This window comes from Manacus candei, unplaced genomic scaffold (genome assembly GCF_025592945.1).
Source record: "Manacus candei isolate 608988 ecotype Guabito, Panama unplaced genomic scaffold, ASM2559294v1 h1tg000063l, whole genome shotgun sequence".
NCBI lineage: Eukaryota > Metazoa > Chordata > Aves > Passeriformes > Pipridae > Manacus > Manacus candei.
In genome coordinates, this window is record NW_026138111.1 from 5,881,549 (window position 1) to 5,900,090 (window position 18,542).

Below are 18,542 nucleotides of genomic sequence, written 5' to 3' on the forward strand. Positions count from 1 at the left end.
CACAACTGTCTGTATGAAAACCCCAAAACTTATTTTTCTTGTAATGTGACTAAATTTACACAGTTACAACAGAGGGAATTCATTTTCTAATACGTTTTGGATACCGAGGTTTCACTGCACATTTTGAACTTGACCAAGATATCACAATTGCAAAGACAGTGCAAGTGTTTAGAACACAACGTTTTATTACTGCAGAGCACAGAATTTGGGGAATTGATAATTTTTCTTCTCTCCCCCTTGTGGTTCAGCTTTTGGCAAGTCATCTTGCTGCATATAGAGACTGATTGATCTCTCACTGCATGAAAATGGCAGGTGCTTGTTAGGCCCCCAGTGGGACTTACTTCAGTCTGCAGTGATTTCTCTTTCTTCATACAGTATTGTTAATAGACTCCATCTTTTGGTCTCTTAATCTTTAACCAGCAAACAGAATTGAACCTGTTAAATACATCCAGCACTCCATGTTTTAATTATGGTGCTTTAGAGCATGATTGCAGACAGTGAGTGCGCAGGAGTTTAAAAGCAAATGAGTGGTTGTCAAAAGATAGAAGATTTTCTTGTTCAAATTATCTGTAGTCCACATCCTACAAAAATAAAACCTGAATAGGCAAGATTTTAGCTCAACATATTACCTTCCCAAATGATAAAATTACAATGGATGCTATTTTTTAAAGAACTGTGGACTCCTGAATAAAGAAACATACTTTTTAACTGAAAAGAAATGAATCTTCATTTAGGAGGTTTTGCAAAAATGTGTTTAAATCACAGATCTGTTCATGAAATAGAGGTTTATGATGTTAATTTTTTTCACTTGTGTTATTGGTGAGTTAGCCTTGTATTTTCTCTGAATCGTTCACTGAATTAATTTACCCTCTAATATTAAAAGAACTAATTATCAGTTAAGTTGTTCTGTAGATTATTAGTTTGGAAAAGAGAATCATGTTATTAAACAATGCTCTATAAAGCATTATTTTAAATCATCAAGTGGGGAGACTCGAAAGTAAAACTACATAAATGCCTCTAAAAGTCTTTGGTTAGAAGATTTAACTACACTCCAGGGGCAGACTTGTCTATCATCAACTGGTAATCGTAGCATCTTATTATACCTTTGTTTGCTGGATGGGAAAATGCATGATAAAAATCTGTATAGATCTTTATAGGCTGTGACTAAGTCGCTTCTTCCCCATTAATCTTTTCCTTTGATCAGGTAAGTTGGACTCTGAATTGCACAGAAGGTCTGTTTTCATTCCTTTAATTATTTTCTCTAATATCTTCTGAAACCTCTTCATTTAATCAGAGATCTTCTAGATGACAGTTTTAGCAAAACAGAACAGACTGTTCCAAAATTAGCTGTGTCTTGGACTGCAGTGTTCTACTGACTCAGTAGTGAAGGTCCTCCCTTTATGTGCATCTTTAAGTCTCTTACAGGAAAGTTATGTTGAGCCCAGTCACAGTCCCAACAGCACTTTGCAGAGTTATTTTAGCCCAGAGTCTAGTGTAAGATCCTGTATCAAAACCATCCATTCTTTATTCATGTAGATATAATCTTCTTTTTGACCATACTGCTTTCTATTTTTTTTCCTTGCTTTGCCTACTCACAATATATTGACAATCACAATTGTTCTGTAGAAGGGATCAGACCTGCTCATTTACCTGGTCACACTATTTGTGTTACTGTATATTTTACCAGAAGTGTTGCGGGATGTGCATTGTGTTGTGAGTTACTTACATATAGGTTAAAAATGATAGGCCAAGAAGTGACCTATGTGCAGGAGAAGAAAAGTTAAAGTTTCCAGAAACACAGTCGAAAGTGCTTCATTTATAAGTGTAATTTTTTGGGCAGTCAACTAACTAGTTTTAATAAGTTTCTTTTTTTTTTTTTAATCTTTATCACTTTATAAAAATTAGATGTCTTTCAAATAAACTCAATTTCCAAACTGAAGGTTATCAGCATTTTGATTGGATGAGGAATTTCTTTGCATGTATGGAGAAAATGTAAATCTTATGTAACGAAAGTTCATGTGTAGTTTATCTTTTTTTATGATCTTCTGATTTAACAAAAAGCTGGGTAGAAACACAGTTAATTTAAAATTATCGTGTCTTCTGCTTTTTAGAAGCTGGTGAGAGAAATTTTTTCCTTTGTAAAATTAAAAATCATGTTGTGACTTTTAGTAACTCGGAATGTGAGAGAACAATTATGATTGGATGTGGACTGCTAGTGTTTTCTCCATGAGGTTTTTAGGTGTCATCAATTTGTATAAAAGCTTCGTATTACAAGTAAGAGTCTAGTCCTACAAGTGGTATTCCTTACTAAAATCCTAAGTTTAGATTTTCATATTTTTAATATAAAGGACAGATTTGTATAACTCTACATTAAAATTGGTAATGTAGTTAAGATTTAGTTTTGCTGTTGGAATGTCTCATGACTTCAGTGTAATTTTACAGCTTATCACATACTGTCTTTTCATTTTTTGGGGGGGAAAGGGATAGAAAAATTCAGAGCATCAGTCCACAACACATATTTGTTACATGCTTAAAATGTTGCAGTAGCAGTAGGGAAAAACCTGTTCAAAATTCTTGAGGGCTGCATAGGAATCTTGGCAGATCTATGCCTGTCCATCCTGACTTTATTATGGGAAAGTCTTTATCATTAGGTAGCTACCCATGCCTATGAGAAAGACAATAAAAGACATAAGTTAATCTACCAAATCAAAAGTTAGACTGTGTGAAATATTCAACTTGCAGTTAAGATAAAAGGAATTGAAAGACCTTGTCAATGGGGCTCAACATTTAATGGGGATCAGTCTTACTTTTACGAAGAAGGATGAACAGGAGGAAATATTTCTCTCACCCTACGAAAAGCATTTGCTATCAAATTGTGACATTTTAAAGGTCTGCCTGTCTATGTAGACTTTCATATTTATGCCAACGTAGGACAGACTCACAAACATTGTTACTGTTATTTCTATCTACATATGTGCATAGAACTGCTCTGTGGGATTTCTACACAAGATGACTCATGAAACTTAAACTCATCATTCTGTTCCATGACCCAAAATATCCAGAATAACAACCACTCTTGCCACTGGTTAAGTACAAAGTACACTGTACATTTCTCCTCTTTCTTGCAGAGTGAGTAACATTTAGAATGTTACTACAGATTTATAAACATGTAGTACTGAAGAGAAATATGGTCATTCAAAAGGATGTAGAAAGATTGATATTCTTCAAAGAGACAGACATCTCAGACCATGGCACACATCATTACAAATCCTACTAAACCAAATGTGAGGTCTTATCTTAATTCATGCTACTGTCCATGGGAACTGGCCTGAATGAGGGCTACGTAAAAATGGAATCTGGTCCTGGTTTCATCTACTAAATCAAATGAATGAGCCTGGATTCTCTTTCTTATTATTTGTGTCATTTTTAAAGGTACCCAAGTTCCAGAGCTGTGCTGGTATTGGGATTTCTGTGTGCCAGCTTGGTGACTCCACAGTACCTTAAATTCCTAGAACAGAAGTTACATTAAAAAGGGAATGGAATGAGGTCTGTTCAGACCAATGTGGAGACACTTCTGAATTCTGAAAAATTTTCTGTCTTAGCTTAGCTATTTCTCCTTAACTGAATTTAAAATACAAACCTAGTATTGACAAAGTAAAAGAAATACCATTATTTTTACTTAATAACACATCATTGAAGTAATAGGTTAGTATTCTCATACCAGAGAGACTGCTGCTTTTAAAACCCCTGTATTATACTAATGGGTCAATCTCCAGTGACCTTACACTCTGTTACTGCATCAAGTTAGTTTTCTCATTTTTAGCAATCAGAATAAAGATAATATTTTTACCTTTCATTTACAAGGATTTTTTTGTGGCTTTTTAAGAATGTTTTGTATTCCTTAGATTAACAAAGATTATATGATTCTATGAATGGCATTCCTTATTTAGATAAAAATACAAGTTTTGAGTATTTTGAGTATTGAAAAAACCAAGAGACTTTAATTTTTAGGATGAAACACCCCCCTAAATGTGATTGACCAAACTGATATTCATCCACACTCCAATTTGGGATAACACAGGAATAAAGAACTTTGTCATTACATTTCCAAAGGCTACTTACAGTAATTGTATAACATTACTATCAATTCTCCATAAAACTATATTTTTTACAATCATTTTAAGTGCATAAATGGTAAATAATTGAAATAATTGAAGACATATGTAACTCTTCATTCATCAGAAGCCTTTTTAAATACAAGCCCTTTTATTTCATGCTAGACAAGGTAATGCACGTGAAGTGCTTAGCTCAGTAAATAAAGAGGGATGATCTTCTACAGCAAAGTAAATCTTGCTTTAAGGTATAATCAGTACTGTATTGTTAGTGCAAATCCAGCTTATGTGCAACAATACAGGAATGTAGTCAGCTCACTGGTCCCTTCAAATCCAAGACCTTTTTCAGCAACAAAAGGCACGACACTTAATAATTTTACCCTCCTAATCTTTTGAGTCTACCTCAGAAATGACAGATATATTCCTGTTTTAACAAATGCACAAGATGTCAGGCAGTAAGTGTGCTTAACATGCTGCACTGTATGAGTTGCCATTAGGACACATCTGTACAGTTGAACACTCATATTCTTTACAGTACTGAGAATTTATTTTTATTTCACCTGAGGCAACAAGATTGTATTCTGGCAAAATTAGAATGCAAAGTCAATGGATTTTGATCCCCTTTGAGTAATGTATAGTCAGGAATTGTTAATGGTGTTCATTTTAAAGCTGAAGAGTGGTATTAAGTACTTCATGTCTAACATTGGGAGTGCTTTCACAAAGCAAAACCAAAAAGATATGACTCTAGACTAATTTCTGAAATTATAGAACCATCGAAATTTTAAAAATTTTGAAATTACCTTTGAAATGTAATGGAATTTATTGTTTGAAGCCTAAATCACGATAAAATGTTTCATTCCACCTTACCTACTTACACTGTTTTTGTTATGGTGGTTATACATAGACTAAAGAAAGATCCTCAATGTGTATGTTTCTTATTATAAATAGGAGTCACCATTAAAGGTTAAGACTTGTCAACACTTCCAAATACAGCAGCATACCATAATTGCTTTTCTATTCTAGGCATAGAATTGGGCTGTAACTGCTGGCAAATTCAGATTTTTAATGGTGCCTGTTTTAAGTAGCAGCCTTTCAATTATATGCACTAGCAAAAAGCTGCTGATATCCTGTTCTAGCAACCTAGGTATAAAAGAGCATTTTGAAGTGCCACATGAAATAAGATAGTGGTGAATAATAAGCTAGAAAATATGCTTAAGGAATCACTTTACTTTCGTTACCATGTACAAATTATACAGGAAGAGCAGAGGGCTGGCATCTGTTTTTTAGCTCACTTCTGTGCACTGCAAGCTTAGTATTGTTGTTTGCCTACAGGTATTTTCTTCACTTGTTAAGAATCAGTGAATCATACAGCTCCTAAACAAAAGAAAATCATTTGCTGACTGAATTTACTGAGATGACTCTCCAAAAGTACCAATTATGGTTTTCATAAGCAAGGTAAAAAAAAAATAAAATTGAACTACCTACATTTCTTCTAAAAATGTGTATTAATTTTGTTAATCTATCTATATACCATTAATAGCTCTTCATAACTTCATAGATTGACTAATGAAAAAGAGTTTGATGATCTAACTCATGAAGAAGAGTTAGATAATCAACTGTATTTCTTATTTTAAAATGCCTAGAATTATATCTAAGTTTGCTTTATCAGTATTTGCCAAGGAATATCTCCCCCCAAATACAGACTGATGTAAATTGCTTCTACAAAATCTACCCTGGCTCCACTGAATTTTTGCTTTTTCATTGGTTCTTCTTCCTGAATAGAGCAGACTGGAGAGGTTAGAAGGTGCCATACATTTTCAGTACTTTTCATTTTGAAAATAATTTTTGAGAACATTATTGCACATGTATTCAGTCATAGAATTTCAGGCTTTTTGTTTTCTGGTAAGATGAATGACCCATGCAGTTATCCATACACAATGTAAGGCTACTCACTGACTTTGATCTTCATCCAACTCTGTAAACTGCAACCTGAACAAACCTCATATGTAAGATGTTTCACATTTATTGAAATTATACTCACTACTAATTCTTTAAAAAAATCTCTTTACATTGAACCTAAATCAGGACCAAAGACAGTCATTGTGGGAAAGGCAACAAAAGTAGACACTATTTTAAATTTTCAGTGCTGTTGTCTTGTGGTATAATTCAAATTCCACACTTTTCTGAACTTCGACACCACAATTTATCTACTTGGTCTGTAGCTTACTAGAGTGATGGAGAAATCTCCTCAAGAGCTGATATATCAGGAAAGAGTGCTACTATGATTTGGAGAGCTCCTCGAGCTACAGTTCAGTGTGACAGTTTCTTTTTAAACATTCTGAGTTTTGTTTTCAAATGTGAATCAGGAAGAAGTGCAATCCTGAAATCAGCATGGTTAAATTGCCTAATTAAATATGATAAACGGTTTTAGTTTTCAGTTGTTGACTAGACCCCTGCAGAGTGATAAAGGCACAGTTTTATTGCACATGAGGCAAGTTGTGGATGAAAAAGACAGACAGGGAATGGGACTCACTGAAGTGTAGATATTGAGAACCCCGTTTAGGTTCTGTGGAGAGAAGCAGACCCTAGCAGGGAGCTATTTCTCTCATCCTTAAAATATCCAGTGTATCTGGGTAAATTAATAGTTTTCTACAAGTTTTTGGCTGCAGAGAGTGCCTGAATGTGACTAACTAACTGAGGATAGAAATACAGTGTAGATTATGTGAAATCTAAGTTTAGTAAAAATATAACAGAATACATCATATAGAAGGCACGTATAGTCCTTCCAAAATATCTTAGACGAAAAAAGGAGTATATATGCAGTGCAGTACAGGTATATTTAGTCTACAATTCACAGAGTCTGTATAGGTAAAACAGTGCATGGGATGAATCTGACATCTCTAAATGACATGCCTTGATGGTGGAGAATATGTCCCCAGAAGTGACAGCCTTAGTAAAGAAGAATGGCATGACTGTTGAGCAGTTCCTGCACTTTTTTTAATTTATTTCTTAGTGAGAAATCTAATAAAATAAATCTGGAAAGATTTTTTTTTTACTAGATCAATATCCAGGTCTTAGAAAGTTTAACTGCATTTCACTGTCTTTAACTATTTTAATGCTGATAAGCACAAAGATGAAATAACTGATCCTACTTTGTGAAGAATCAAAGATAAAATGTCAATACCTTTAATAAAAAACAACCCCCCCTGCAATTTCTCACTTATGACAGGTTTTCAAATAAATTGAAACATTTTCTTGACATTATGATTAAAACAGGACATGATTCTTTGGCCCTCGCTAATGATTAACTGTGCTCGTGGCAAAGCAGAATTTCTGATTTTCTGGTAGTGTAGCAAAGGGAAATTTGGTGAAGGCTTAACAGTAGTAGTGCCAAGAATAGAATACTATTCATTAACTTAGGCTTTCGTATGTATTATTATATTGTCATTTCTTATGGACTTAAATAAACCAAATCACAAATGGGGGAACAGAATAATGATGCAGAAGAAGGTTGTTGGATGCAGAAAATAAAGACTGAAGTTCCAGAACAGTTTTTTTTTTTCCTCTCTCTGAGATGATACTTTCAAATGTTCTTTTCAAGAACGTTAGTTAAAAACAGCTCATACAGAAGCGTGAATTTTATGTTCAAGTTATCCCTTTAAATCATTGCTTGTTAAGAGGTCATCTGATGGAAACCTACATTAGAAAAATGTAAACGTATATACATGACTACGGCAGACACCAGTTAGAAGGCTGGAAATAAAAGTTAGTCAAAACTTCTTGCACACATTCTTACAATCTTTTTGGTTTTCAGTGGCAGCTTTGATTTAGAGAAGGAAAGCTCACAGCAGACAAATGGTTCAGAGATAGAGTGCTGAAGAAAAGCTGCATTAATCAGGGGGAAACACAGCCTTTATACAAAGCTGTAGGTTTCCAGATATAAGTCAAAGGTGTTTTGTTATTGATGCTTCGGTATCTAGTTCAAACAAAGAGAAAGAGATGTTGGAAAAAGAGTTGTTATTTTGAAGTAACAGCAGCATCTACTGCACACGGCATTGCAACTGCTGTGCATGTGGGTGTGAGGTGGGCAGCCTCGGAGTGCTGTCATGCCACACTATATTTGCTGATTATCAATAGGAGTGTAATCTCTATTCTGACTCTAGATTAATCCTACCAATCCAGTTTGGTCCAAGTAAGATAATGTACTGTCCTATACTCTCTCATCAAAGGACCATAGCAGTCTTTCTCTGTGACACCAAATTACGTTCCTATCATTGAAAAAAATAAAAAGGAAACAAATACTGTAAATATGCAGTAAAGTGATCAGTCTGTTCAGGTGGAAACAATGACAGGCAAATGCTTACTTGGATTGCTTGATGACAGACTTGTAAGGGAAATAGCATAGAGTTCACACCTATGAAGGAAGCAAGAATGTATCTCAGGAGAAAGTCATTTAGTGAAAATGTTAATGGCACTTTTCAAAAAAAACTTGCAGTGTCTTGAAGTTAAGGAGGAAGTTGAGAAGCTATTAGAATCACCTGTATAACCCAGGTGCTATGTGCCTAAACTTTTTAACTTGGAATATAAACCAAGCATTTTTGTGTTTGCTTTTGGGTTTTTTTGTATTTTGGGTTTTGTTTTGGTTTTGAGATGGTGATTTTTTTGTTGTTTGCTTGTTTGTTTGTTTTAATATGAGAACGCAAGTTATGGTTTAGCAGGAATATCCAGTAAGATCCTCAAACACTGTCTTTTTCTTCTAGTTAGGATTTGGTGGGTTTAGGGTTTTTTTTCTCGGAGATTTACATTTTTAAGTGTAAAGTTCTTTTTCAAGTTGCTTCCAAAAAAAAAAAAAAAGATTTAAGGCTTCATACAAATTCTGTAATATGTTTTGACATATATTGCATTGTCTGCTTTGTCCTTCAGTAACATTCTACCAAGGAAAGTAAAAATACAAAACCAAATGCGCAGCTCTTCTGCATCACTGCAATAATTAAGCCCAGGAAAGTGACTGCTAAGAATGCCTTACTTATGCCAGAGGCCAGTTTGGTTCCTAGCAGCCTTAAAAAATTAAGAAGAGAAGGTGACAAAAAGGTGGAGAAAAGCATGCATGACTTCAAATGATGGGTCTATCTCAACAGTCTGCTTTTGGCATTCTATGGTCTATATTGCACAAGCTGACCTCTCTTCAAAGGGAGTCACAGATCTGGAGAGGGCATGCCAGAGGGGGAACTCTGTCATTTTTTGAAAGGGTTATTGAAGGGTACTCTCTGAATACATGGAAAAATGAATGAGAATTTCGGAATGTGGCCTAATGGAGCAATTTGTGTAACAATTACTTTAAAGACAATATTTTTGGGAACAAGAGCTCCAGAAGGAGTCTAATGTAATAGGATTCTGTCATAAAATTGTAGCTTGAAACAGTTCTTTTCATGAGTAGCAGGACTTCTTACTTTAGACATAAGTGTTTACAGGACCTATGGGGTGTGAGACTGGTTATTTCTTCTTTTATTCCTTTTGCATGTAAACTTCCACTTAGCCCTGTGGTTCCTTTAACTAGCATAGTTCTATCTTTATTCTTCAATTTTTTGAAAGATCCCAGAATTCATACAGTTTTGTAACATAATCTATACTTTAAATTACAAGTGAGTTTCATGTTATGATTTTAATGTATGATCTGTCATTGGACTTTAAACTGCCAGTGGCAATACAAACATTATTCAATGACTTGTGCAAATTATAAAAACCCTTTTTTTCCTGCATTTGCTCTAGAAAAGAAATCTAAATTTACTGACTTCTTTTCTGTCTTTGCTGCAAGCTGCCGTGACATGAACTCCTAAAACTTATGAAACAATCATGGAAAAAGTATCAAGTAAACTTTAAAATCAAGCCTAACATATATGGTGTGTGCGTGAAAAAAACAAGGCATATTAAAGGTAGTGAGTTTGACTGGATGTAAGAATAATGAATATTCATCTCATAGGATTTATAATATATTACAGGAATATCTTTAAATTGTTGCAACTAAAAGTTTTTAAGACAGTGGATAACTTAAGTCTAAAATAAGACAGCAAATAAAAAAACATGCCTTAGAAGTTGCTATTGGAGGAGCATTTGCATTTTGGACACCAGAGACAAAGAAGAGCTGAGCACCATCAGATCCATATTTAATAGAATTTAGTATCCACATCTTCTTGAGATGAGAAAACATAACGCATTAAGACTGAATTTTTGTGAAGCAAGCAAACATATTTTGCATAAAGAAAGTATCAAAAACTCTCCAGTCTGTGACTGGCCAAACATGTGGAGAGAGATGTGTCCCCTTCTAGGAGACATTACTTGGCGCAATAGAGGGGTGAATTGCCCTTTGAAGCAGTTTTGCTATCCCAGTTGATTGTAGGGATGACTTAAAGGACTGGATTAACTGAATTCTTGATGGCTATAATGAGTGGAAGTATTAATCTTGTGAAGTTTAACAAAGGAAAATACAGAGTTTTGCAGCCAAAGAAGAATAGTCCCATGCATCAGTACAGACCGTGGACTGACTGGCTGGAAAACAGCTTTGCAGAATAATGCCTGGGAGTCCTAATGGACAGTAAGTTGTGCCACAGCCAGCTGAGCTCTCTTGCAGCAAAGACTAACAGCCTCCTGGGCTGCATTAGACAGTGGGTTGCCAGCAGGTTAGAAGGAGCTGACTTCCTTTCTGCTAAGAACTGGAAAGATACATCAGGAGTGCTATTACCAGTGCTGATGTTGCCAGCATGGGAGAGACATGGACTTCCTAGGGCAAGTCCAGCAAAGGACGACATAGATTACATGTGGTCCTTTGCTGGACCACATAATCAATGTTAGCCCATAACATAACATAGATTATGTTATGGGCTTGGAACTTCTGTCATATGAGAAGAGGCTGAGCAAGTTTAGAGTACTTTAGCCTGGAGATGAGAAAGCTCAGGTGAATCTTATCCATTTCTGTAAGTACTTGATGGAAAGATTATATAAAAGAGTGAAACTCACTCTTCTCAGTGGTGCCCAGTGAAAGGAGGAGAGACAATTGACATAAATGTAAATACAGGAAATTTCAGTTATACATAAAAAATTATTTTTTTTTTTACTTTAAGAGTGGTCAAACACAATGGGATTGTGGAGTCTCCATCCTTTGAGATATTCACAACCCAACTGAACACTGCTCTGGGCAACCCACTTTAGCTGACTCTATTCTGGGCAGACGTGTTGCATTAAAGGATTTCCAGATGTCTACACCAATCTCAACCATTATGTGATACCAAGATTCTGAGATTTTGTGATGAAGTCTATGAAAAAAGGGAGGAGGACAAGCACAGAGGTAAATTTTTTAACTTTCATTGGTCGTTTGGGTTTGTGCTGATATCAAAAATGTGGATGTACAAGCCTCAGATATCCACCCTAGCCTCTACCTGTAATTTACACAGAGAAATGAACACTTAGCAGTGCGCTGACCTATCTCAGATGCTTATCGGAAAATAAGATAGATTGCTCTCTGGAGGTGGTTTATTTTCCCTCCAGTGACTGCAGTGCAAACTCAGTGTCCAGTTTGTCCCATGGTATTTAAAAGTCAGGTATCAAGAAAACTATTCAGTCAAGAAAAAAATCATACACCTACTGTAATACTTTTTTTCATGCTAAGAGATATCTAAGGCATGCCCTATTGCAGTATGTAGAGTATTTAAAAAGAATAAAAATAAAATATTGGAATAACTGAAAGACATTGGTATTTAATAGTTAAATTCACAGAAAGACATTGATATTTAATAGTTAAATTCACAGACTGTTGATATGAGAATTGTCCCATGAAGTTTATATGAAGTCACAATGCAAATCCTCCTAATTTAATCAGACATTAAAGGCTAGAACATAGTGAGCACACCCTAAAAAACAGAGGTGTATTCATTATGCAGATGCAAACATCTGTATTTGTGTGCAAATCCAGGGTCTGAATATATGAACGTGATAACTGCATGCACTATGTTACGCTAGAGGGAACAAGAGACAAAGAGGAGCTGTGCAACAGTGGAATTCCCTCAAGGAATACTCTCTGATTCATCTGTCACATACTGAAGCCTTTTCAGAGGGTGCCAGACCTCTGGAGAGGGGATGCTGGAGGAGGAGCTCAGCCACAGTTTGAAATGGTTCAGAGCTTGTTTATTGCTGCCCAGCTCAATTCTGCTAACCTCGGCTGCCCTCCCCAGTATTCCTGTGGCTCTCACCTGCAGGAGTAGATTTTTCTGTCATCTGCCCACCTATGTGTGGTCAGACACAGCCTGGAGAGTATTTAATGTTTTCTTTATGCTGAACATACCTGATTAAATGAATCATCAGTATAATCCCAATGAATTAAAAATCACTTGTGTTTAGCCTATTCTACCTTGTAGTCGTCAATGTAGATATCTAAAAACAACTAAACAGGAGCCACTGGAGGATTTTTGGAGGATTCAGATATCATCCCAATTTTTTGCTCTGTTGCTACACAGCAAACAGAGAGAACAAATTAAAAAAACACATCTAGCAACAGTGGTGGGGAAAAGAGAAGGAGAGATATGGAATGGGGAAAGGCATTCCCTTCAAAACTTTACACATTATCAATTGCTCTAATGAAAAAGCATCATTATATTACATGTTTTTAATGTAGCCACTCAACTAAAATCCTGAGCTTCATTTAAGAAAGACAGTAAAAGATGGGTCTATACAAATTTCATTCCAGTTAAATAAACTTGCATTATAAACAGTAGCAGGAAACATTGTCATTCCCTTCCCCCATCCCTCTGTCTTGGGTAAGACCCATTTTTGAGCTGTTCTCATTCAGAGAACGAGTAGCTACTTTTGGCTTTGTTCCCAGAGTACTTCGTACTTGGTGGTGTGTGAGGCATTGCCTCCTGGGGAAAACGGAGGAGGGGCACTGAATCACAGCACTTAATTCTTAATGATTGTTCTGTGTGGTCAAGAGGACACAGAGCAGGCAATGCTCTTTATTCTTTACTTACTGTTATAGCTATTGGCAGCCAGCCCTTTTAATTTAGTTATCAATACTCAATGCCTTTAATCTTCTACTTAAAGCCAGTCCAAAATAAGTACTAGCCAATGAGCATCTGCTAAACAGAAATATTGGTGGAGAGATATGATTTAAGGTAATGCTGCTAAGAGCCTACAAGTATAAGTGCTGAGTAAAAGTTATTTGGTATTCTCTTGACAAATCTTGTTTCTTTATCAGGATGGTTGCTTTTCTGACAAAATATCTGTCAGCTAATAATGTGTGGAAAAATTCATAGGTGTTGCTAATAGATGAGCTTTTCAGATTATCCCATCCGTCTCCCTGTTGATTATAGGACACTCTTCTAAAGTACATTTTCTATTACTAAATCAAGCTTAGATTTCAGTATCCAGTGAAGTGGGATTTCTACATTTCAGAGGTTACTGAATAACTAGAAAAGTGTCACTGACTGGGAAGTTTCTCTTTATATTTCTTATCTTTGTCTTCATACGCTGACTTCTAATTACATCCCAGAGTACTGCATACTATAATCCCCTTCTTTTCTAAGGATCTGTACTATTGCAAGCTGATACTATTCTTCCTTTTTGTCACTTGTCCGTGTTGTTAGAGCACTGAGTTCTTTGGAATATGCAAGTGATTTAATAAGTAAAACTTGGAGTATTTATTCCTATTTTTGTTTGTTCTCTGGAGAACTCCTTCCAGTTTGCCAATCTGTTTCTAAGAATGTAGTTCCTTTATTTGAACACAGTATTTCAAATGAATTGGCTTCAAAAGACAAGACAATAATCCTCTTTCTTTCCAGTGATTTACCTCCTAGATTGTAAAAGTAAGTGCTCTGGAAGTTCACTTGGTTAATAATGAATCCAAGGCTTAACTCATTTGTAGAACATGTGCACTGCAGAAGAACCTTTTACCAACCACTTAATATGTATGCATAGGAAAAAGTAGATGCACATCATTTAATTCATAACGCTGATTTTTATCCTGGTCACCTGCAAAGGCATGTAGGCACCAGTTCAGCTGATCTGCTGGAGATGTCCACTTTGGAGAGGGTTACATGGCTCTTTGGATCCATTGATCAAATGGCTTTGCTTCAGTTGTCCATACACAGATGTCTAATACATGAGAGATGTCTCAGGTATTCCTGCCTACTCTCCAGCCTCTTCTTCAGAAAAGTGTCCCTGAAGTCCTCTGTGATATCCATCAGTCCCATGAGGTTTTGTCAGATACTCTAAGATGGCATTTTAAATGGGAAGGCATTTTAAATGGAAATGCAACAAGTCTCTCTGTTTAGCCAGCTGAGTTTTTCAGTCACTGCAGGTTTTCACTGACTAGAATGGGGTCATGGATATCGAATTCACATGTAGGTACCTAAATTTGGTGCATCAGTCTGTGAGGTGAATCTCATTCACCTCAATGTCTACAGCTGAATGAGAGGAATCTCATCTGCAGCTGAGGTGATATTTTGATTTTTGAACTAAAATACCCAGTAGGTATTGAGTAGAACAAGGGGCATTTAGAAGAGAAGGGTTTATCACCTGGTTTACTTTTTGTTGTCTTATTTTCCATGATCACAATTTGCAATTAAATAGTATTTTTCTACATTGTGTTATTATTACAGGTGCTATGTTTTGTTCTCTTGGTTGCTTATTTTGTTAAAAAGCTACTCTGTAGGTGAGGTCAAACATGATTACTGTGCCAGTCTCATAGTATAATCTGTCATGAACTGGTATGTAATTGCTCTCACATTGTTCCCCTTTTGTTCTTTTCAAAATATGTCTTCACACTGAATGAGTTTCTCTAGTAGATTAAAGACATGCTTTTTTCAGCAATTCCAATAACACTATTGCAAATTATTTTTCTCTGACTTCTACCAGTATATTTATTTATTTGTCCATTTCTTTTCTGACAACCAATTTCTTTTTCCCATAGTGAGTTCAGTACTGTCAGTTTGGAGCCATAAAGAACTTTATAGCAGCTTAACTCAATGTTTGCTATAATCAGAAAAGCAGTATCAACCACACCAAAGGGAAATTTAGGGATTCTCTTTAAAATTCATGTGTTTCTTTAAAAGCTCTAAAACATATCTCCTCATTCCTCCTGGACTGACTACCAACTAAAGAAGAAAACACCAGTTTGCTACTAGATCACATGTGAGAAGGTATCTACAAATTACAAAGATCAAGGAAAAATTCAATGAATGTGTGGTGCTTCAGAACCTGATTGTTCTCTCTGGAGAACATTTTCTAATTTCCATGGTTCAGTTGAATTTTCAAGGTATCTTGTCTGGTTTTTTTGCCTTTGAATCCAGGCCATTAACAGTGACTCCAGCATCTTTGGGAGTACTTTAGCCATGAATTGAATCTTATGCCCTGTTTCACATACTTCTGCACTCCCACAGTGTAGCTGGTCTGTCCCAGCTGATTAACTGATGATGAAGGGCTGAGTTAAAGGAAACACGTATTTAAAATCTTGTGTAAAATGTCATTTAAACACATGCTTCCCAATGTATTCTTCAATTCACTTAAAATATGTCTTTATATTTAACATGTTTAAACAGCATAAGGATGCACCAGACAGCTAGCTGGGTAAAGAAAATACTGGTGTTTGTAGGTAGAGATGAAGATTAACAAATTAATTGTTCTGCAGTTTGTGTTCACTGACTCTTTTCCCAGAATTAACACTTTTTTTTCTGCATTCCTGTTTTAAATGTCACAAGTATCAAATATGACCTCTAGCAGAACTTCTTTGGCAGACTGTCATTAGCTGTTAGTCCCTCTTTGGAGAAGGAAGCTAACTCGGCCTGTGAGTGTCACCAGACAGTTCTTTTTCAAGCAAGAGTCTCTGTATGATGTGCTTCTCATACAGTTGTTTGTTGGAGGTTTTTTTCTACTCACTATTTATCTAAGTTAGAATAATCATGGATGGCTTCTGTAGGAACCATACAGAGAGCATCAGTTTTAAACTGAGTGTCTGCACTGATTTTTCCCTTTAAAGAATTTTTCCCATATTGGCTGTTACCCTTTTTAGAGAATGGCAATGTACAATTGTCTAAAACTTTGTCATATATAGCTCTTTTTGTCATTCCTGCTTATATACATCTGTGAATCTTCTGCAGCAGAAAAGTAAAAGAAAGAATGATAGCAGACCCAAGAGAAGCTGAGAGCAGCTATTTTTTTATAGATACACAAACATTTTCTTAGGAAAATGTTTCTTAAAATGTTTTAAATTTTTTAAAAGTATCCATTAAAGAAAATGTCAGTCACCATAAAGTGTAATGGGGTTGTGACCTGTCAGCTTCAGTCCCTGTTGCCTTGGTCGCTCTAATTGAAAGGAGCTTGTGCATAATGCTGCAGCCAACCATGCCTTGGGAATCTCAGGGCTACCACAGACAGAGCTTGTAAATAACTGCTTCAGAGGCTGACTTTTATCGCAGGCAGAAGTCAGTGGGCATTCTGCAGCTGGGTCTGCAGCTCCGTGTGGCTTGACTGCCCTCTAGTTAGGAGTCGACTTCTTCCCATTTACAGAAAGGAGGATATATTGACCCACACTCCCAGGAACTCTTGTAAATTCGTTAGGATCAAACCATCAAAAATTCTCCTCCCCAAATGACTGTGTCCCACCTGTGATAGACTTCCTCATCACAGTGTTCTGTTCAAAACTGTCGGCTTTAAACAGCTGACAGAGGACAACTCCTTTCTTAAAGCACTTCAAATAACAGCGTTCATAAAGGTATTTCAAAGGGAAGTACTCCTTAAAATCTGCAAAATATTTTAAATTAGATAGCCCTTTCTTTAGCAGCAGCAAGAATCAGTATGGTTTGAAGCAGTTAGTATTTAATATGCTTGTTCACTGTGTTAATTCTCCCCAAGTCAATTTTTAAAGCTAAAATAATCTCCCTTTGGCTTTGTAGACCCAACATTATAGCCATAGTAATTTTTAAATTAAGCTCCCTTATTGTCTATGTGTATGTGAAGTAGGTGATATTACACAAAAAGCACAGGCTACATTAGTGTGATACAAATACATATTTAAGAGCTTAACAAGCCTGCAAGAAAAATAATGGTCTCGATAAACATTAGAATAGCTCACTTGTAAGCCTTTTTGTTTAGTTGCATTTTCCTACTTAGACATTAAAAGGAGTGATGAAGTGCACTGAGTAAATAAATAAAGCCTATTATAATCTCCCAGTAGAAGTGAAAAGTTTATTTTAGTTCCAGTGATAAGTTTAGCAACTCTTGAATTATTAGATTTGCTGTGAATTAAAACATGCAATGCCTATTAAAAAAAAGCGGGAGGTACTGTTAAGCAAGTTAAGATGTGGTATGCTACATAAATACATCTATACTTATAAAAAAGCATTTCTCTAAACATCCTAACTATATAGCTGATTTTGAAATGTAGAGTCCTACTGTGAATATATAATTTTGTCTGGACTTCTGTTATAGTCAGTAATTGAATAGCATAGTGATGGGCTTATTGCAAGTGTGAGAAAGTGCTAAGCAAAACAGAAATTATAATGAAATTTGAGATGTCAGTGACAATTAGCTGTGTTATGAATATTCATTTCATATTCATTCTGGATAGTGCCATTTTTCACTATCTTTAATGACTGGATAGTGTTTCAAGAAATAGAGATATAAATAATAGTCATGTGATAATTAACATGGTTTTTTCTGAGTGTTGTAGCACTTGTCAAGTGCCACGTGGGCTGGAGCAATGACTAGAAAGTTAATTTTCAGACATGGCCAGCTCATTGTGTTTAGCAGAATCATTTTACATTCTTGCAGAATTGTTAATTTACAGGAAGATAAAAATCTGCTTGTAAGTGGTTTCACTAATGCCGCAGTCTCATTAGAAAGGCTGAGTCCTACACTGGAATTACAGAAATCTAAACCAGGACCTCACATCAGAGGTGAATAGAAATGAAGTAATAGTGAACCAGTGCCCCCAAAATACAGTCACCTCTAATTAATGCTGGGAAATGTGATTCACTGTCCTGCCTTTCAGACTGGTACATGCATATCGACAGAAAACTAAGTATGTGCTTAAATGCTTTTTCTTTCAGTCGGGATGAAGGTACCCATGAGAGCGAAAGTGGTAGTACTATCGATGAAAAAGGTAGTCTTTGGATATGTGGTCCTAATCTATTTTGAACACGTCTTAACATTACTAGTGTTCTGCTAGTATCTCCTACAAAGGTTGTGTTATGATCTCTCAAAGTTGTCCTAAAAGCTGCTGGTGTGCGCTCATGCTGATGAAATGCATAGAGTCCTTCATTCAGTACCAAAATGTGAAGCCACACAGCCCAATGGGATCTTCCCTGAGTCTGACTGAATGTTTTGAAAAGAATGTCATGGTTTGAAAATGAAAATTATGTAGCTGAAACTCCAAAGACCCTCAGA

The 18,542-nt window shown here is 35.8% G+C and overlaps 1 protein-coding gene across 9 annotated transcripts in view; it reads left to right on the forward strand.

Annotated features, from left to right (window-relative positions):
• Positions 1-18,542, forward strand: part of TAFA5 (TAFA chemokine like family member 5) — a 410,474-nt gene that overhangs the window by 358,977 nt on the left and 32,955 nt on the right. For 3 of the 9 annotated variants that reach the window (XM_051805197.1, XM_051805199.1, XM_051805201.1), the window contains one exon: positions 5,445-5,546. The exons of 5 other annotated variants lie outside the window; for them this stretch is intronic. In XM_051805197.1, the coding sequence (XP_051661157.1) occupies positions 5,445-5,474 (30 nt within the window). In that variant the 3' untranslated portion in view covers positions 5,475-5,546. Of the gene's footprint in view, positions 1-5,444; positions 5,547-18,542 lie in introns of those variants that run through there. One more of the 9 variants, XM_051805200.1, reaches the window with a different exon arrangement.